At 38.9% G+C, this 21,928-nt stretch overlaps 3 protein-coding genes and 1 pseudogene across 3 annotated transcripts; 1 reads left to right on the forward strand and 3 right to left on the reverse strand.

The window, feature by feature from the left end:
• Positions 1-2,078: 2,078 nt before the first annotated feature.
• On the reverse strand, positions 2,079-4,679 carry LOC106447367 (short-chain dehydrogenase TIC 32 B, chloroplastic-like). The gene is made up of 7 exons (XM_013889272.3): positions 4,419-4,679; positions 3,669-3,900; positions 3,493-3,572; positions 2,849-3,002; positions 2,684-2,762; positions 2,519-2,603; positions 2,079-2,422 (listed from the first exon to the last, which is right to left on the reverse strand). Exons 1-7 carry the CDS (start codon positions 4,534-4,536, stop codon positions 2,205-2,207), a joined length of 966 nt encoding a protein of 321 aa, XP_013744726.2. The 5' UTR covers positions 4,537-4,679; the 3' UTR covers positions 2,079-2,204.
• A 1,100-nt stretch (positions 4,680-5,779) lies between these two features.
• On the reverse strand, positions 5,780-7,852 carry LOC111215112 (annotated as a pseudogene).
• Positions 7,853-8,951: 1,099 nt separating this feature from the next.
• LOC106447366 (histone H4) lies at positions 8,952-9,478 on the reverse strand. Its single transcript, XM_013889271.3, has one exon. It carries the CDS (start codon positions 9,411-9,413, stop codon positions 9,102-9,104), a length of 312 nt encoding a protein of 103 aa, XP_013744725.1. The 5' UTR covers positions 9,414-9,478; the 3' UTR covers positions 8,952-9,101.
• A 1,465-nt stretch (positions 9,479-10,943) lies between these two features.
• Positions 10,944-12,474, forward strand: LOC111200676 (RING-H2 finger protein ATL33-like). Its single transcript, XM_048778573.1, has one exon. It carries the CDS (start codon positions 11,815-11,817, stop codon positions 12,340-12,342), a length of 528 nt encoding a protein of 175 aa, XP_048634530.1. The 5' UTR covers positions 10,944-11,814; the 3' UTR covers positions 12,343-12,474.
• Positions 12,475-21,928: the final 9,454 nt, after the last annotated feature.

Consider the following 21,928-nt stretch of genomic DNA (forward strand, 5'->3'; position numbering starts at 1 on the left):
AATTACCATTTTATTCAATTTTGATTAATTTCAAATTGTCATAATGTATCTTTTTGAAGTTACAAATATGAAAAAGCATAGATTTTTACACAATTTGACAAAACAACTCAAAACATATTTTTCTAATGTCTTAATAAAATATTATTTAAGGATGCAATAATTAAATATATTAATTTAATAAATTTTATAATTTATAGACAAAACAATACCACAACAAATTTTGAAACATTTTTTTAACCAATCGATTTTTTTTCATGAGAATCCAACTAAACAATTAGATTTACAAATATTTAATTACCATTTTATTCAATTTTGATTCATTTCAAATTGTAATAATGTATCTTTTTGAAGTTACAAAAAAATAATGTTCTTTCTTTATTACACTAGCATTGTATATAGATTATATATACACAAAATAAATATAATATAACAACATAAGCTTGCTTTCCCCGATTCATATGAAAACTTTTTAAGTTATCCACCAAAGCAAATTAATTAAATCAATGAAATTGTTAAAATACAGCAAATTAATATATAATTTTATTTTAAATTAAATTATTTAAAAAGTGTATTTTCGTTAAAACAAAATAATAAATAAGTAAAACTGATTTGATGGTAATTTTTATGATATATATATATCAATTCTGTGAAAGCAATAGAAGCTTAATATGGAAATAAATCTTAAATATAAAAACCTCTAAAAATTAACAAAAAAAATTAATAAATTAAACTATGATATCACTTAAAAGCTTCTTAGACCATATTAATAAAATATTTAAGCGAAATTAGACAAATTTGATTTTTTCCAGCAAAAAGTTTATTATTAATTAGCATCAGTTATTTCAAGATGTTTAAGAAATGGTGGACAAAAAAATAGGATGGACATTAATGATATATGAACTATGAATAGTAATTTGTGAAGCAGACTTAGATAACATATCTGCACATCCATTTCCAGTCCTTTTTGATGCTTAAATTCAATTTCTTCAGAGTAGTTATTCCACAAATAGATCGTATGAGATATTGTTTTGATATGTAGATTTGTTTTTTCAATGTTAAGAAGATTGATAACTGTAAAAATGTCTCTTTCGAATATGATATGTCTATAACTGAGTCCCCAACATGAGACAAGTTTGTTTAAAAAGTAAATAATTTTATTTTTCTTATATTATATAATCAATATATATTATTTACTGATAATAAAAATATAGTTATTCATCTATCACAAATATCTATGCAAATATGTGAATCAAGTACAACAATCAAACAACATAATGATTTCCACAAAGAAAATTTAAAAAATATATTTATGTTATGTAGTCATATTTTATATTCTTTAAATAATGTAATACAATAGTATTATACATTATTTTTTTAGAATTGAGAAATACATATATCAGTTAGACAAATTAAGCGATAATTAGACAAATTTGATTTTTATTTTGTGAGTAAAAAGTTTATTATTAATTAGCATTACTTATTTCATGATGTTTAAGAAATGATGGACAAAAAAATAGGATGGACATAAATGATATATGAACTATAAATAGTTTTTTGTAAAGCAGACTTAGATAACACATATGTACATCCATTTCCAGTTCTTTTTGATGCATAAATTCAATTTCTTCAGAACAGTTATTCCACAAAGAGATCGTATGAGATATTATTTTGATATTCAGATTTGTTTCTTGATTGTTAAGAAGATTGATAAGTGTAAAAATGTTTCATTCGAATATGATATGTCTATAACCGAGTCCCCAACATGAAACAAGTTTGTTAAAAAGTAAATAATTCTATTTTTCTTATATTATATAATAAATATATATTATTTACTGATAATAAAAATATAGTTATTCATCTATCACAAATATCTATGCAAATATGTGAATTAAGTACAACAATCAAACAACATAATGATTTTCACAAAGAAAATATAAAAAATATATTTATGTTATGTGGTCTTATTTTATATTCTTTAAATAATATAATACAATATTATACATTATTTTTTAGAATTGAGAAATACATATAATATCTTATCCGCGCGTAGCGCGGTTAAAAAATCTAGTCCTTTATAATAACCTTGAAATGTAGTCTCTTTATTATGGAAATAATTGGTAAATATATTTCTAGGGACATTATTGCATTTAAATCTTGTAATTTTGAATGTAATTTTTTCGGCTAAACGAAACAAGCTTAGAGGATTAGTTAGGAAGAGAATCGATGAGTTTGATACTGAAATCCCAAAGTTCATCGGCAAGAGATTTGTCGGTGGCGAATTTGCTCGGCGTGGTGATGTTACAGTCAGCGAAGTACTTTCCGGTGACGCCTTTCAGACTAGGATGAAGTGCTACGTAACATGTTGTTGCTGCTCCCTGAGGTATGTTCTTCCACAAGAAGAAACTCATAGCCTTGAAGACCGCTGCATTAACGTAAAAGATCGATGATTCAAAATCAAAAATATAAATGTATTAACGAGAAAAATGTTGGAATGGAAGAATAGAAAACCGGTACGTACACATTCCTAAACCGGAGTGGCGAAAGAGATTAGTAGTGACAAGTCCAGGGTGTACCGAGTTTACTGTGATGTTCACACCTTCTTCCTACACCCCCAAAACATATTAACTTCAACTAATTACTTATATTCATCATAATGTATTAACATCGCATCAAAAATTAATACCTGTAGTTTGCGAGAGAGTGCATTAGAGTGCAATAAGTTTGCCAGTTTTGATTGTCCATAAGCCTTCTTCTCCGAATATCTAAAATAATGGTAAGCATAAAGTGAGATTTAACGTTAATTGAAATTTTAGTTACTTAACCAAAATAAAATTTAAGTAAAACATACGTATCAGGGTCGTTGATGCTGTCGAACTTGATACCTTCGGTGTAAGTATAAGTATGAGCAACAGATGACAGATTCACAATCCTTCCTTCAATTCCACTTTCTCTAGCACTACTCTTCATCTTGTCCAGCAGCAGATTAGTCAACAGAAAATGACCTGGAATTCCATTTTTAATGTATAGATTGTTTAATATAAAGATTATTAATTAAATGCTTTACTAATCGCGCGCCTATATATTATACTATAGCATATTTCTTAAGAAAATCATCATGTTCTAACATGATGTTCTAGCAGCTATATAGTTGTTTGTTTTACATTTTCTCGAAACTTGTTTCTATAGATCACATGGGGACCAATTGGTGACACAACACACAAGGTAGTACATATAGAAGATTTTCCTAAGATAGTGACACACAATTGAAGTACATGTAAGCATATGATGATGTTTCCTAATAATTACACTTTTAGAAATTCATGTAACTGTATATATGTTTGATTGGTAAAAAAAAATTATTCAACTAATTCACGTTTTTATACATCTGATTTACCTTGAAGTATATTATAGTATGCTTTTATGGGACATCTTTAAAAAGCTCTGTATTTCAATTTAGTTATTTTATTAGAAATATAGAAAATGAAATCTTACCAATGTGGTTTGTTGCGAACTGTGACTCAATCCCATCTTCAGTGAGCTGGAAAGGACAAAACATAACACCTGCATTGTTTCTAAAATTTCATAGACAAACACAAATAAACATTAAAAACCTCGAAATCTTATTCAATGCAAAAGAACAAACTCAAAACTAAAATTCATATACATACATGAGTATGTTGAGAGGGAGATTAAGGGCAAGAAACTGATGGACGAAGGATCTGACGGATTTGATGGAAGAGAGATCGAGTTGAAGATAATCAATACGTGCATTAGGGTTCATCTTGAGAATCATCTCTTTAGATTCATTAGCTGCTTTTGTGTTTCTTGCAGCGATAATCACATGAGCACCTCTCAATCCTAACACTCTTGCTGCTTCCAATCCAATCCCACTTGTTCCACCTTTTTCATATTTTGTAACAATTAAAGATATTTAAAAAATATTAATAACTATATATTTAAGTTTCAATAAAAATATATTTCAATTTTTTTACAAAAATCATATTTAAAGTATTTTTTTATAATTTTAATATAATTCACTACAAATCTTATTTTGACTTACTTCTAAAATTACGGATACATAAAAGGAAATAATATCTGTGGTGTTTAATTTGTAGAACCGTTACATTTGTATGGTTGAAAATGGAAACAAACAAAAACACAATTCCGGACTTTCTCGAAATTCAAATTTAATCAAAACGTCAAGTTGACTTTCTCTTCCACTATAATCGTATTAACTACGTTCATTGAATTTATGGTAGATTTTACCTAATTTTTATTATTGGCATTATCTTTTTGGCACACAGTCTTCCACGATACCAGAAAAACTTAAGATAATTGATAATTCATTCTATTTAGCATTATCGCTTTCACGATTTGCAAAAAAAATGTAAGATGAGATTAGAAAATAAAAAAAGAACCTGTAATGATGGCAGTGAGATGATTGGCATCAATGGACTGAGTGACATCTTCAGCTGTTGAAGCTGATCCAAATCCACTCTTTCCCGCTTTTCCAGTCACCATTCCATATATTCCCATGATCTTTCTCTCTATTAAACCCTCAAAATCTTGCTGGTGAAGAAGAAGATGAACAATAAAAATGGAGAAGCAGAGAAGATTGAGAGTTTTACAGGTGGATGGTAAGGAGCAAAGGAGAGCCTGTTTGGCTATAAATAGTGTCACGCGTGAGTAGATAGAAGAGTTGCTGTTGACAGGTCCACTAAGTTTATAGCCGACAGCTAATCAAATTAATGCTAAGATCTCGTTGAATAATTAGCAAAGTACATACATTAACCAATATAGTAAGAAATCGACATAAATCTCAAAATGCCTTATATAGTTTTCGGCATGTTACTTTCCGAATTCTAAAATTAAGGTTATGCGTGAATAATGGTATATCTCTGCTTATTCATGTTTTTACGTTTAAAAACATGAATTTGATTTTTTTTTAAATTTATAATTTCCATTAACTTTCTCATTTTTACATTTTAAAAATTAATTTTAACACATACCACTATTCTGTTAAGATTAGACATCAGCGTTTTTATCTCAACCCAAAATACCTACCTAAATCCTGAACAGGAAAAAACGAAATCGGATCCGAACTGTTATACAGAAATATCTAAACGGGATTTATGAGCTTATTACTTTGAAGTTTGGTTATAACATGAACTGAAATTCAAAATAGGACCCAAAAATATCTGAAATTAGTTAAATATGTTGATGTTTTTATATATGTTAAGGGGATTTAGATATTTTAGAGTTTTAAAAATATTTTTATTGTTTGTTTTATTTGTTATTTGGAATATCTTTTTGTTAATTTATATTGTTTAACTAACTTTTAATTAGATTTGTGAATAAATTTATTATTGTCAATTTTTGAGGTTTGAACAATATATTTTTGGACGATTTCAAAATTAGATACAATCCGATCTGAACCAAACCTATAAAGAACCGAACCGAACCTGACACTATAACTATTAAAACCCAGACGGAATTTATGAGCACAATAACATCAAAAATCTGAATCAACCAAACCGAAACCGATGGGCCTCCGAACCCCTCCGAACGCCCATGCCTTGGTTAAGATAGTAATGTCCTTAGAAACAAAATGACCGTGACATATTATACGTATATGCTATCAACTTATCGTATGGTGAACTGATGATGTTAGCAAGGCTAAAAACACACACTGTTATGTAAACGCATCATAAATCATGGCCTGAAAAAGAGTAGAGGCTATGACTAATGAAAGATTGACATGTAAATTATAAGAAACAGGTAAAAGAATACCAACATTTTATACCCAAAAATATATATTCGAATCTCAAAAAGGAGAGCAAGCAGTCCTCTATAAAGCTTGTACAAATTTAATGATAAAGATAATAAAGAAAGCTATATATGGTATAAGAACAAATAATGACAATCATTAGTTCGATAATAGCCACTCAAACAGATCTGTAATAGCCACTCTCTGCTCTATCTCTTTGTGACAGAGCACGAATAACACACATGCTTTGCTTTTCCCTTAACTTTACAACTTCTTTCACCATTTCACCTGTGGATTTAGACAAGAGTGTTATTACATGATTGTATAGACATTAAAATGTTCGATAATCGATACTTGATCGGTACTTACCGCTAGAGAAAACCTCCACCTGTCCAAGCTGTGTCTGGTTTGCCATTATGGCCTACAGATTTCTTATCCTCTGCAGTATTCTGATAATAACCATCATCATCATCTTTATCATCATTATCATCATCCCAACCAGCCCAACCACCATCATCATCCTTAGAAGTTGACACCTTCGGCGCTGCTTCCTTCTTGGTACTACTCTTCTCTTCTCCCCAGTCATCCCAAGAGTTTGCGTTACCATAACCGTTGTGGTGAACACTTTGTGACACTTTTGGTGCTGCTTCCTTTTTAGTATTGCTCTCTTCTCCCCAGTCATCCCAAGAACTCGAGTTACGGTAATTATTTTGGTAGCTTGATGATGAATTGGTTCCTGCTTTGCTGTCGGAGAAACCGTTATTATTCTGTTGATTCCAGGTTGATGCTTCTTCTTTAGTAAACTCTTCAACCTTCTGTGAAGCAATCGCCATCACTCATTTCATAATCCCCCACGTCCTCTGTCCTATCTCCGTTGTCTTACTCGCAACAACGTTAACAGTCTCACTCACCGTGTTATCTAACCCACCTTCTTTCACCTACAATGAAACAAAAGCTTTTTCAATCTACAAGATTCTCGCTAGCATCTCTAAACAAGACACTAGTTTTGTGTGACATTACATTGTCGGAAACTAAAGCATAGAGGTAATTACACACCAAACACAAAAGCTACCAACTTTGACATCAAATCAAACGTGGGTTCCAAGGATTAATGAATACAACCTAAGCCAATGAAACACGTGACATAACAGAGTGATAAAAGAAGTAGTACCTTTGAAGTTAACTCCATGGTTCCTGTCTGAACAACGTTCGCAGCAGATGCAGCAACAAGAGACAATCTTCCAAACCCCTATTTCCAAATAAAAACAGAGGACAACTCTCACTTACTCATAATCTAAAAAAAAAGCATCAAACTTTTACCTCAGACACAACAGAAAAAACATCACCACCATCTCCCCTTCTCGTCACTGGACCAGGACTCGATCCAAACCCAACATACTTCCCACCTCGCGAAGGAGGAAGCCCCTCAGGCTTACACTCATTCTCCGCCATCCTCCTCGCAAAGAAACTCTCTTTACTCGCAGCAGAAGCCTCAACCTCCGACCTCGAATAAATATCCCCAGAAGACCTCGCCTTCGCCAACGCGCCGCCACGTGTCCCCACCCCTCTAAAATCACTCTCCGACTGGTTCCTCCTCATAACAGAATCATCACTCCCCCCACCCTTCGATAAAGGAGGCTTCTTTGAGACAGCAACAGGTGGGTCCCTCCACGGTCTCCCTTCGGCTAAGGTCTGGATCCGATCGCGATACACCGAGGCCGCGTCGGAGCTGTACTTGGCGACTATCTCTGTTTCCTTGGAGATGCCGTGGAGAGAGAGGAAGGTGTTGAGCTTGTGGTTGCCGCCGGAGTCCATTTTCTTGAGCTGGATATCGGACCAGGAGTCCATGGTGACGGATCTTACGAAGGAGATGTGGACGCCTAGGCCTCGGTGCTTCCCTGAGCATTCTAGGCACATGAAGATGCCGTATGAGACTGATGCCCATTGTGGGTTCTTCTGGGAGCAGTCGACGCAGACTTTGTTCTCCGGTTGAGATTGGAGCGCGCGTAGTCGCTGCGTTGCCGCCATGCCTCCGATCACCGACTAAAAAAAGGTTAGATCTTTGGTTTCATTAAAATTATACTGGGAAGAGATTAAAAGAAAATTAAATACTTGTGTTATATATTTTTCATGTAAACTTAAATTAATAACCCCACGGTTTCATAAAGAATGTCAATTTGATATTTTCACACAGATTAAAAAAAATAATTGAAATGTATTAAAAAATTTTATTAATTATAAATATTCAACCAATAATATTAATATTTAAGATAGATGAAATTATTTATAAAATCAATGCATTTGTAATTAATTTTGAGCTGAAAGCTGTACTGAAATTTTAAAATGACACTATTTTTTGTAACAAGAAAAAAATGAGAGAGTTATACTCCATCTGTTTTTAAATATAAGATGTTTATATAGAAAGTAGAAACACACAAAAACTATTTTTTGTTTAAAAAATATGAATAAAATTATAAATTAATGATATTCAACCAATTATAAAATAAATTATTAAAATTTGATTGGGTACAAAGTTTTTAACAAAGTAAAAATTATTTATATATTAGAACATTTCAGAGTCGAACCGGTGCCGCCCGACTGCGTTGGAGATTCTACCACTAAACTATGGACCCATAGTTAACATTGTTTACTTGCAATGATTATGTTTATAATAAACATGGTAGCCAACGTTTTTTTCTACCCATTCACGGCAAGTGCGAGTTTTGACTTTTGAGGTAGCTTCACTTAAAAAAAGTTTACACAACAAGAAATAGTGCCACAGCAACAGATTCGTTACCAGTGATTAATAATTTAGAGATAGCATAGTATGTAAGGTTCATCTCAGCTGGATCATCTTAGTCTCAAACATTATCCTTTTCACTACATCGTTAAATGACTAGTATCGAAATCTCTACCCGTCCCAGCTCAGAACAACTATTACTTGTAGATATTCGATTATCAGAAGCTCATACTCCTTCCTCCTTCTAAATAATCTCTGACATCTCTCTCTCTGCTACTATCTCTTCATTCTTTACAACTACACCTTTAACATTGTTTCTTAAATTATTCTGCTCTGCTACTTCATCACAAGCTTTAGTTAAGTTACTTTGACCAAGGCCAAAATATACCAAAGTGGCAACTAAATCACCAGTTATAGACAGTCAATTTATAAGACACGGACAAGTTCAGATAAAAGCTTTTTCTCATTCAATTAAAAACAACTAAAAACATTCAGATAAAACCCTTCAGACAGCTTAAAGAGATCTTAATCTCCCCAAATTAACCAAACCCTAAAAACAACAAACGCGATTTACAAATCCCTAATTCAATCCCCTCAGCCGCCGAACCCGTACAGAGTCCTTCCCTGCCTCTTCAAAGCGTACACAACATCCATCGCCGTCACAGTCTTCCTCCTAGCGTGCTCAGTGTACGTCACAGCGTCACGAATAACGTTCTCGAGAAAGATCTTGAGAACGCCGCGAGTCTCCTCGTAGATCAAACCGCTGATACGCTTCACACCGCCTCTCCTCGCTAAACGACGAATCGCAGGCTTGGTGATCCCCTGGATGTTGTCGCGGAGGACCTTCCTGTGCCTCTTGGCTCCTCCCTTTCCCAGTCCCTTTCCTCCCTTTCCTCGTCCAGACATTTTTTTCTTTGCTTTTGAATGTAAGAGAGAGTTTTGAAGACTGTTGTGTGTAGATCTGAGGGGATGGTGTGAGGTTTTATATAGGAGCTCGCATCTTTGTGTTTTCTGTTTTTTTAATTTCTAAGGGAGGATACGATCCGTTGGATTGTGTTTTTAATCTGACGGTTGTAAGTATCGATCCGCGTGATTTTAGTTTATTGGCTACCGTCTGGGACAGCTATTATCATCGATTCGTGTGCTTTTCATTCATTGGCTAACGTCTGGGGGTCGTTGGATCTATTGTTGATAGAATCTGTGAACCGTAGATTTTACGATATTTGATGAGTGGAAACGACGTCGTTAGAGGTTTTAAACCGGGAAGATGAATAAAAAGGCGCGGGAAAAATCAAGACTGCATCTACCATTTTAGCTTGAAACAGAGACGAGTATCATCATCTCCTATAACCATAAAGAACACTCCTTTTATCTCCAGTGAGATGAAGAAACGCATAACAATGGAATCGTGGTATAACTTATCTAGTTTTGTCCTTAGATCATTAAAAGCACCCAAAGACCGAAACTTGAAGAAGGATATGGAATCTGATTAAGCCTTTTTGTGTAGATGAGGAAAAATAAAACGCCTTTGTGAAACCAAGCAGAGATGAACAGAAATAAAACTTCATGAACTCGGGAACGGATGAAGCTACCAAGACTGATCACTGCTCTTTGTGTCTTCGCCAACACACGACAGCGAATCTGACTTTTCTTCTTCCTGTTTTTTTCCGACAGCGAGGTAGATAGATACGGTCCGGAGTAACGGTTAATGTTTGTTTCTGCCGCTGCTTAACGGTGACGATTAATGTTTGTTTATAAAATTCATTTTAATTTTTCGTTTTGTCGTGCTTTTAATAATACGTTTTTTATTCCACAAATAAACAACATTTATATATTTTCTTCAGAATTTACAGTTGTTTTGCTTCAAAGTTCAAAATGGCATACATAGTATCTTGTACGTACTTCTGCATTCTATTTGTGGAATTTTGATGATCCCAAGGCTCTGAGCAGCAGTAGCAGACGTTCCTTTCGTAGGAACTAGATATATATATATATATATATATTTATTTTTATTTTTTTAAATAGTGCTAGCTCTGCATCACATGTCCTTCATGCATATTTTTAAACAGTGCTAGCACTTGTGATCACCTATTTTATCCAGAGTAGTCTTCAAGAGTAGACAAGGGAATGAAGTGGCAGATAGAGTAGCAAAAGAGGCTTCTAACTTTGAGAGTAACTCCTCTGTTTTGTTTTCTACTATGCCTTCTTGGATCCAAAACTTATGTTGAGGCTGTTTTTACACCGTGTAATCAAACTTTTGGATTAATATTATTAAGAATGTTGAGTTAAAAAAAAAAAAAGTGCTAGCACTTGTACATGTTACTTGAAAATAGGTTGTAAACGTTTCTCAACTCTCTCTTCTTCTTTTTGTTTGTTCAATCTTTCATTACGTAATAAAAGTCACAAAACGCACACAGCATTCCACAGCAGCCACAGATGATTCCAGCGTTTCTCAATTCTCTCTTGCTCTGTTTAATGTGTCCGATGTTTCAATTCACAAGTTTGTAATGGGCAGAGCAACCTGAGCTGCGAAATTACGATGTCGCATTTATATCTGAATCAATGCTCGTATTACTAGCCCGTTAGTGGACGACCCAAGAGTCATTTATATAAATAGAATAATTTACTGAAAAGAATAAATAATCTCGGTGGCACCGACAGCCACCAAATGTCCAACCACTACTCCCATGTAACCATCGTAACAAAACACCAAAGAAGATCTTCCTTCTTTCATTGTATGGGAACAAGAAAACAATTAGAAGATAATAGATAATAGACAATTAGTCAAAAGAATCAAATGGTCATGCTATCAAAATTATATAAAACCATGTGGTAATGAAAGAAACATAGATATTTTCCACAGGGAAAAAGAGTTCTGTAATGACGATAGGTGCGTTTGTAGTAAAATAATGACGAAAGTGATTGTTGCAATCGAGATTATAAAACATGTTAATTCCATATTTAGATGAATTTTATTAGAGAAAAATAACATTTTCTAAAGCATTCATCTATTTTAAAGATATTTTCCATAGCATTTATATAAAATAACATTTTATATAGCTTACATATGTGAAAACTTTCATCCATTTCTAAATTTCTCTAATTCCGAAAAAATAGATGTAAATTGGAAATGATGTGACTGTTGTTTTTATTTCTGGTTTTTCTTAATTTCACCTTAAACAAATACAGTATATATTTTTGACTTTACTCGTCGGAAAAAAAATTGGAAGACAAAACTCAAGTTAGCGAGAAGCACTTTCCATTATTATCTCTCTCCCCCCACCAATTTCATATCGCAATAATAATAATGTTCAATAATGATACCACTACCGGCGCCGGAGCCGTCGTCCCGACTCCATCTGCTACAGTTCCATCCACCATCTTCCCCGGCACAACCATCACTTCCAACTCCACATTCATCATCATCGATCCCCCTCCACCGTTCCCAGCACCTCCTCGGAGCATCGACTTCACTCCTATCAAACTAATCTTCGCCGTTCCCGCCTTAGTTTACTCCTATCAAACTAATCATTCAGAGGAGATCGGTAACGAATGCACCGTGTGTAAGTCGGTGCTCGCCGACGGCGAAGAGATCCGACAACTAAGCGCGTGTAAGCACGAGTTCCACGTGTCTTGTATCGAGGAGTGGCTCCAAACTCGTTCCAATTGTCCTAATTGCAGAGCAGACGTCCCCGTTAAACCGACTGAAGCCGACGCTAACGTTAACGGTAACGTTAACGTGAATCGCAGCGGTGGCGGAAACCGCCGAGTTTCAGCGACCAATAGAGATGACGATTGGCGTCAAGGTCTACCTGATGCTTCTAGTCTAGTTTGATTCATTTTTTATATCGTAAGTTATTTTTTTCGATTTCATGATTTTTTTTTTTTTTGGTATAATGATTTTATATTTATTGTGGCTGTAAACAAATTTACGTTAAATCTAAAAAATATGAGTTCGTTAATTTAATTATTTTTGGTTGCTTCGTAACTCCGTAAGCAACAGTGTGTCTAAGATGTGACGTTGACTCTCGACAACTCACAGAAACGCACTACAGCATGCTCATCCTACGGCGTGTGAAGATCCCATGACAATCGTGCGGTTCATATTCTTCCACGAAAAACAATCGAACTTTCGTCTTATTCCCGGCGATTTAAGCGCTAGGCGTTATCCTTTAGTCCTTGTGGGATTAACTTTAACACTAACCTACAGGAAACCTGGGCCGGGCCTGACAATTTCGAGTTCAGAAGCAAAAAAAATTCTTGATCCATGATCTAAATAAAACATAAAAATATTAAATGTTGTTTCCATGTAATTTGAACTCATAACCTCCCGCTTTAATATACTTAGTTTTTACCATCAAAACAAGAGAAAAACTTCGCTTATACTAGGCCCCTAAAGTAAATATTTTCTTGTTGACCCTAAAGCCAATGCTTGATCTGCTTGGTATCAGGTACGACCCTGCTGGAAACCATCTGGTGCTTCCTCCGGTTTAATACTAACTATGTTTAATGTCAAGTGGCGGGTGGCGCTTAGAGTTTTATGTTTTTAAACATGTGTGGCCATGTGACATTGGTCTGTAGTTTCTATTGCGAACGATTGAGTTTATCCCATGCCGATAAACAATGATTTTATAGGATTCCGTCCACAGAATATCTTCGAATTATTAAAAAAAAAAATCATATGAACTTTCTTCCAGATCCATTGTGTTTATACTTAGGAGTATCTATGAAATTATAGAAACCTTCGCCGAAATCATATACAATAAAACCTCTATAAATTAATAATGTTGGGACACTAAAATTTCATTAATTTATAGATATATTAATTTATAAAAGTTTCCTTTTTTAGATTTTTTAAGATTTTTTTCTATTTTAATTATTTTTTATTAATAAAATATTTGATTTTACCGTATATAAATTATTTAAATTTTATAAAATTGACTTTCATATTATTTTAGTATCTTATTTGGTGTATATTGTTATGTTCCATAGAATTGTTATGTGGTTTTCAATATAATTTTACTAAATATTATTAAAATATATTAAAATATTAAGAAAAATAAAAGTATTTTCATTGTAAATATAAAACCAACAATATAATGTTTAGTTTATACTTATATAAATTATATATAGAGATACATTATTAATTTATGATTTTAATGGGACTATATATTTAGATGGAGGTTTTAAAAATATTATTATCTTATTATTTTATCGATTTATGTCATATTTTATACCGGTCCAAGTTGGGACCGACAAAATTTATTAATTTATCGAGTATTCATTTGTATCCTTCTTAATTGATATCTAGCAGATCCTTCTATTATATAAGAGAAATTGCATTAAATTTCTTTTCAATCTTATAATTTAATTAATCATCAGATATTAAAGAAAATATCATCCTCATAAATTAATTAGTGTTTTGTTAAATTGTATATCCATTTTGCCAATCTAACAAAACTGACACATTTAAAGTTTATTATCTGTGTTCTTTAATTAGAAAGCTTTTATCTTTTATCTACAATCTTAGTTGTTTATTTTCTAACCTTTTAAAATTATTTAAAAACACATGTGTCATAATTTGATTCTAATAACTAAATTATATATATATGGTCTCTTAATGTAATATATATTGACAAATCTAAAAGTTAATGAAAAGTAAAATTTAAAACCCAAAAATCACAGTAACACAATTGCTCTTATATTTTGTTTTTAAAACATAATTGCTATCAAAACTAATGTAATCTCTTCTAGAGATTTAGTTTCCTTCTAGGCTTAAATCATAAGACATATCAATGTATGTTTTCTAATATAAATACTCACATGAGTTTAATAATGATCATCAGTTAACAACAACCGACCCTAGACTCTTTTCAGGACAATAACACCAAAACCCAAAACGAAATCTCAACACCATTCACGGTATGGAACTACCCCATGGCTTAATTAGAGATATCCTCGAGAAACTACCAGTGAAATCTCTGTTAAGATTCAAATCCGTGTCAACGCAATGGAAATCTACGATTGAATCTGCATATTTTAAGAAAAAACAGTTGTTATATAGTCAACTACAAGATCCAGATATCCTTATCACCAATCGCTTTGAAGGTGTAGATAAAGAACATGTAACAAGGATGTTCACGATAGGTTCGTCGGATTTGATCAAACTGCCTAATGTTTGCCCTGTGCCTATGCCAATTCCCTTGGAGAACAAAAAATCATCGTTTTGTTATATCTATTCCGTTTGTGGTTGTGACGGTATGATATGCTATTACAATTACTTCACTTGTATATATCTAGTCAATCCTAATACTAGATGGTTACGAAGTGTTCCTCAAGCGGGGCATCAAGAAGCTGCTCTCAAGGTGATGAATAAAATACATGGAACCTGGACGGAAGATAACGATGGCATTTTATGTAATCTAGGATTTGGCAAAGACAAGTTCACAGGCAGATACAAATTGGTTTGGTTATATAATTCATTTGAGTTTACTCTAAGTAACACTACAGTTTGTGAAGTTTATGATTTTAATAACACCAACACTTGGAGGTATGTGACTGCTTCTCCTGTCCGTATTTTTGATGAACAAGCTCCAGTACACTTAGATGGATCACTTTACTGGTTCACTGATGAGTATATCACAGACACAAAAGTATTATCTTTCGATATCCATACAGAAAAATTTCACATGATCGCAGAAGCTCCATTTTTCGAAGTAGGTGATGTAGAGGATGGATTTAATCATCCCGCAAGGCCCAAAGAATAGAAGGCCTGGCCCAGACCAAGGAAAGCGATGGCTCGAATAATCGGCTTAATTCGGTTGGTTACTCGGCTTGTCTCTACAGTATCTCGAGTCGAGCGACGCCGACCAAGAGGCATCCGGCTCAGCGACCGCTCGGATGGATGCGGGCCTCTCGGCCCAATAAGGAAGGCCCACGAAGACGACTTAAGCTAGGTCAAGAACGACACATCAGAGGACTATATAAGGGGAAGGAAGAGAAACGAGAAGGGGATCCGAAATCATCTGACTAACACTTGGCGGCTAGATTAGGGTTTTCACCTTTGCTTCATCTTGCCGTTATTTGTACTTTTCCGGTAGCTCTTCGAGTTGCCGGCTTCTCTTCTGTCGCATTCTCTTTACATCTCTTGTAACCGATTGAACGTCTCCTCCGACCATAATAAAACGTCTTCGTTAAACCCACATCCTTTTATTACCGTTTTCCGATCAAACAGTTGGCGCCCACCGTGGGGCCTTTTTAGCAAAGTAACGTTAGTACTATGGTTGTCAGCAACGACAGTTCTTCGTCTGGCGAGGAGCGCGAAGCCCTCGAGGTGATGCCGGCTCCCGAGGTAACACCTACGCCTACACCAGTAACTCCGCTACCCCCTCCTGCGTCCATGGAAACCATCCTGGCACGCCTCGCCCTGCAAGAAGCGGCGCAGAAGGCGGCGGTCGACCAAATCACAGCGATAGCAAAAATACTCGCCCCTATCGCTGCAAACGCCGAAGCTTCAACGGCGCAGTACCGTCGACACCTGTTCGCCACTGAACGAACCACCAACATAGCACCTGCGCGGGATAACAATTACCAGAGCGTCGGTAACAGCAACCAGAGCGCCGGTAACGACATCAACGCAGACACCGCAAGCGAGCTAGCCGCGTTGAAACAGTCGGTCCTCGACATCAACTCAAAGATCCACCAGGTGACGACCTCGGCGCCCCAAATCGAGCACGTACTCGCGGAATCTCTTCGCACACCCTTCACGCAAAGGGTCACCGGCGTACGGCTCCAGAAGATGGAGAAACTTCGTCTTCCAACCTTCAAGGGTCTCTCCGACCCTTCTACTCATGTTACGTCCTTCAACATAGCGATGCGACGCGCAAATCTGACCGACGAAGACAAAGACGCCGGCTTTTGCCAACTCTTTGTCGAAACCCTAGAGGGACCGGCCCTTACTTGGTTCACAGGCCTCAGAGAAAACTCCGTCGATTGTTTCCACGACCTCTCGACGGCCTTCCTGAAGAATTATATCATGTTCACCAACCAAGAAACGACCGTGTCCGACCTGTGGAACCTCACTCATACCAGCGGCCAAAGCCTCCGCGACTTCATGGAAAAGTTCAAGGCTATCGTCTCGAAAGTTGATATTCCTGATCCTATCGCTGTCGAGTCTCTGATGAATACCTTGCACGTTGACTCCACATTCCGTCAGGATCTCTACCGATACCCGACGAAATCTGTGTCTGACGCCATCGCTCGCTCAAACAACTTCATCCGCATGGAAGAAGACACAAGAGCAAAGTTTGCAAAAGAAGCAGCAGCGAAACAGCGACCCGCCCGAACAAACGACACCCGCCCTGAGCCCCGCCAGCACTCCTCCGGTGGAAACACCACTCAGAAGCGAGGCTACGTTAGCTCGGTCGACGACGAGGAATCGCCAAAGACAGCAGCCGTCACGCGAGAGAAAGCCTGGAACCACTGGGATCGAGACTCCGCCTCGAAGCAAACAAAGTCGTCCGAACCAGCGAGTTCAAACTCTGAGGAGCCAAAGAAATGGTGCCTCTACCACAAAAGGGATTCCCATGATACGAAAGAGTGCAAAGTCCTCATCGGGCAATTTTTCGACGGAATTACCAACGGGACAATTCAAATGCCCACCTCTCCAACGACACCGAAAAACACCAAAAGTTGGAGTAAGAACAAGGAGAAGAAGGCACAGAAGTCTCAGCAGAACACGGCCCCTAGCGAGGAAAGAGCGAGCCCTGAGCGCACTACTGTCAACAACGTCGGCCCCGCCAACGACTCATCAGAAGACGAACATCCGCGTCGCCGGCGACGAGTGGAAGTCATACTCTCTCGCCCTTGTGACTCTTCTGACGACGACTCCTCGACAATGCAATCAGATTTACGCGACAAACTGAACAGCAAAGTCGAGCAATCTCTCACTTCCCCGACAACAGATAAAGACCTGCGCGCACTATTGAAGCGAAAGAGCGCTACAAACGAACACGTGGGAAGCGCCGACCTCCGCACAACCATCTCAAAATTTAGCGCCAGGAGAATAGGTGAAGACGGCGACCTTCGCGACCAGCTCAATTCAAAGGCCGATGACCTGCGAATCCAACTAAACCGTTCGAAGAAGTCCGATCTGCGACGACGTCTCGAGTCAAAAAAGAAAAAGCCCGCGGAAGCTCCTCAGTTCGAGAACACAACCGACGATTTAAGGAAGCAACTCGAATCATTGCGAGCTACCCGCACGCCAAACATTAGCGTCATAATGGGAGGATCGCCTCCTTGCGGCGATTCAGTTCGAGCCGTCAAAGACTATAAGCGACAAGCCACCACTTCCAAGAAGTGGCCACTTCCAGTCGAAAATGATCACCAGATCACTTTTTCGGCACTAGATACCAAGGGTATCCACATGCCGCACAACGACCCCCTCCTCGTCGATCTCGACATCGGAGAGTGCCTAGTCGCGAAAGTACTTATCGATACAGGCAGCTCAGTCGATCTCATCTTCCGCGACACACTCGATAAAATGGGAGTCGATTTAAGAGATATGAAGCCTTCCTCTCGCACACTCACCGGCTTCAACGGAGCCTCGGAGCAAATGATCGGAACAATTCGTCTCCCAGTATACGCAGGTGGTATAACCCGTACCGTCAAGTTCTCCGTCATCCGAGCCAAAGCACCATACAATGCCATCCTCGGAACACCATGGTTGCATTCCATGAAAGCCGTTCCCTCGACGTACCATCAATGCGTCAAGTTTCCCGGCAAAGACGGAAAAACACAGACGATACGGGGAGATCAACAAGCCGCGAGAGAACTGCTGATTGCAACTGTAAAGATGCAGCAACAGGCTTCCCTCGTCAACTCCGTCAGCAAACCACTCCACAAGATATACCCCCAGAAAGAGGAAGTTCGAGAAGTCGCAATTGATGAATCCGACCCAACAAAAATCATCCGAGTGGGCGTATACCTGTCCGACGACTTATGTTCAAAGATCATCTCTTTCATCAAAGACAACGCTTCAACGTTCGCCTGGAAGACCTCCGACATGAAGGGGATCGACCCCGCAGTTACATCCCATGAACTGCACGTCGACCCCACGTTCAAACCCATCCGACAGAAGCGACGCAAACTCGGTCCGGAAAGATCTAAAGCAGTGAACGACGAAGTCGACAGGCTCCTCGACGCGGGTTTTATTACAGAAGTCCGATACCCCGAGTGGTTAGCCAACCCGGTCGTCGTCAAGAAGAAGAACGGCAAATGGCGCATATGCGTCGATTTCACGGACCTCAACAAGGCGTGCCCAAAGGATAGTTACCCACTCCCTCACATCGATCGTCTCGTCGAGTCAACCGCTGGCAACGAACTCTTAACCTTCATGGACGCTTTCTCAGGCTACAACCAGATCCTGATGCATCCCGACGATCGCGAGAAGACGGCATTCATCACCGACAGAGGGACCTATTGCTACAAGGTGATGCCCTTCGGGCTAAAGAACGCCGGTGCGACCTACCAGCGACTCGTTAATCGAATGTTCGCTGACCAACTTGGCAATACCATGGAAGTGTATATCGACGATATGCTAGTCAAATCACTCAAGGCCGACGACCACCTCAATAACTTGCGCGACTGCTTCAAGATCTTGAACGACTATGGGATGAAGCTCAACCCGGCCAAATGTACCTTCGGTGTCACTTCCGGAGAATTCCTCGGCTACATCGTTACTCAGCGAGGAATAGAAGCCAACCCCAAGCAGATCTCAGCGATTCTCGACCTTCCAAGCCCGAAAAACAGCCGCGAAGTGCAGCGACTAACGGGACGCATCGCAGCTCTCAACAGGTTCATCTCGCGATCGACCGACAAGTGTCTTCCCTTCTACGAGCTACTAAGGGGAAACAAAAGGTTCCTCTGGGATGAAAAATGCGAGGAGGCGTTCAATCAACTCAAGCATTATCTCACGACCCCACCCGTTCTATCAAAGCCAGAAGCCGGCGACACACTGTCTCTCTACATCGCCGTTACATCCTCCGCCGTCAGCAGCGTATTAATTCGAGAAGACAGGGGAGAACAAAAACCAATCTTTTACACAAGTAAAAGAATGACGGAGCCCGAGACGAGATATCCAACACTAGAAAAAATGGCCCTGGCCGTCGTCACCTCGGCAAGAAAATTGCGACCCTACTTCCAGTCGCACACGATCGAAGTACTGTCCAACCAACCACTCAGAACGGTTCTGCAGAATACCAACCAATCGGGACGGTTGACCAAATGGGCGATGGAGCTAAGCGAACATGATATCGTTTACAAAAATCGAACAGCAGCAAAGTCACAAGTCCTTGCCGACTTCTTGATCGAATTGACGCCAGAACTGGAACAAGACCTCATCCTACCAAACGTAAACTGGATCCTCCACGTCGACGGGTCATCCACGAGTAAAGGATCAGGAGCAGGAGTGCAATTGCAATCACCAACAGGAGAACTAATCCGGCAGTCGTTCAGCTTCGGCTTCGCGGCATCAAACAACGAAGCTGAGTACGAATCCCTCATCGCGGGGCTCCGTCTCGCCAAGGCGGTGAAAGCAAAGCGAATCAGCGCTTACTGCGATTCTCAACTCGTCGTAAGCCAGTACCTCGGTGATTACGACGTCCGCAACGACAGGATGGACGCCTACCTCAAACTCGTCCAAGACCTCACGCGAGACTTCGAGTTCTTCGAACTCACGAAGGTTCCTCGCGGAGAAAATGTTTGTGCCGACGCCCTCGCCGCTCTGGGAAGCAAGTTACACGACCAGGTCAAAAGGACAATCCCGATCCATAAAATCGAGAAACCGAGCATCGATACGAAGGCAGAACAGGCCGCGATTATAGCAGCGATCAACGACGCGATGGACATTGACGAAGTAGAATCCCCCTCGCCAGATGATCACTCAACAGATTGGCGCAAGGAACTCATCGATTACCTCGCGGAGGGTTTACTGCCCGTCGAAAAATGGGATGCCCGGCGACTGAAAAGACGCAGCACGCACTACGTCGTCCTAGACGGAGAACTACACCGATGGACTGCATCAAAGGTACTACTCAAATGTATCGCCGGCGACGAGACGAGACTCGTCATGGCCGAGACACACGAAGGAGCAGCAGGCAACCACTCGGGCGGGCGAGCTCTCGCACTAAAAGTTAAAAACCTCGGATTCTACTGGCCAACCATGAATGCCGATTGCGAGACATACGCGCGCAAGTGCGATAAGTGCCAGCGCCACGCCAAAACCATACACAGCCCAACGGAGTTTCTCCACACCTTGACTGCTCCATATCCATTTATGAGATGGGGAATGGACATCATTGGTCCAATGCCGGCATCTCGACAAAAGAAGTTCATCCTGGTCCTCACTGACTACTTCACCAAATGGGTTGAAGCCGAAGCCTATGCCAGCATAACCGACAAGGAGGTACAACACTTCGTCTGGAAGAACATAATCTGCCGACACGGGCTCCCATACGAGATAATCACGGACAATGGTTCGCAATTCATCTCGCATCACTTCAAGGGCTTCTGCGACAGATGGCGCATACGACTCAACATGTCGACGCCGAGAAACCCGCAAAGTAATGGTCAAGCCGAATCGACGAACAAGACCATCATCGACGGTCTGAAGAAACGACTCGACTTAAAGAAAGGATGCTGGGCAGACGAACTAGATGGTGTCCTGTGGTCCCATAGAACCACTCCTCGCGGAGCGACGAAAACTACGCCCTTCTCAATGGCCTACGGCATCGAGGCGATGGCTCCCGCAGAAGTGAACGTGACGAGCCTACGCCGGTCGCGAATGCCACAGAACGCTGAAATCAACCGCGACATGCTCCTAGATGCACTCGACGATATCGAGGAAAAGCGCGACCAAGCGCTACTCCGCATCCAGAATTACCAGCATCAAATCGAGAGCTATTACAACAAAAAGGTCAAGTCGCGCCCTCTCGAAATGGGCAACCTCGTCTTAAGAAAGGTCTTCGAAAACACTAAGGAGTGGAAGGCCGGCAAGCTCGGAGCCAACTGGGAGGGACCATACAAGATAGTCGAAGTCATCAAGCCAGGAGTATACCGCCTCGAGACTTCGACAGGCGAAGCAGTACCGAGAGCCTGGAACTCCAAACATCTCCGCCTTTTCCACCCTTAGCCTGGAAACACAAACCCGAGTGAATGCGCCACAAAGGCCACTTTCACTCGCAATCTACTAATCGAGTAAAAGCGCCATAAAGGCCGCTTTTACCCAAAAAAAAAAAAAAAAAAAAAAAAAAAAAAAAAAAAAAAAAAAATCGAGTGAATGCGCCACAAAGGCCACTTTCACTCGCAATCTAAGAACTACGAATGGCTTGATTCCCGCAAAGGGATACGTAGGCAGCCCAAAG

This window comes from Brassica napus, chromosome A4 (genome assembly GCF_020379485.1).
Source record: "Brassica napus cultivar Da-Ae chromosome A4, Da-Ae, whole genome shotgun sequence".
Lineage (NCBI taxonomy): Eukaryota > Viridiplantae > Streptophyta > Magnoliopsida > Brassicales > Brassicaceae > Brassica > Brassica napus.

Excerpts from the sequence above, each read along its gene's own strand:
- LOC106447367 (XM_013889272.3), bottom strand. The coding sequence starts at position 4,536 with ATGGGAATATATGGAATGGTGACTGGAAAAGCGGGAAAGAGTGGATTT. Across the intron at positions 3,901-4,418 it reads TCTCACTGCCATCATTACAG|GTGGAACAAGTGGGATTGGA; the intron begins GTTCTTTTTTTA and ends AATATGAAAAAG. Across the intron at positions 2,604-2,683 it reads CACTCTCTCGCAAACTACAG|GAAGAAGGTGTGAACATCAC; the intron begins GTATTAATTTTT and ends TTGGGGGTGTAG.
- LOC106447366 (XM_013889271.3), bottom strand. The coding sequence starts at position 9,413 with ATGTCTGGACGAGGAAAGGGAGGAAAGGGACTGGGAAAGGGAGGAGCC.
- LOC111200676 (XM_048778573.1), top strand. The coding sequence starts at position 11,815 with ATGTTCAATAATGATACCACTACCGGCGCCGGAGCCGTCGTCCCGACT.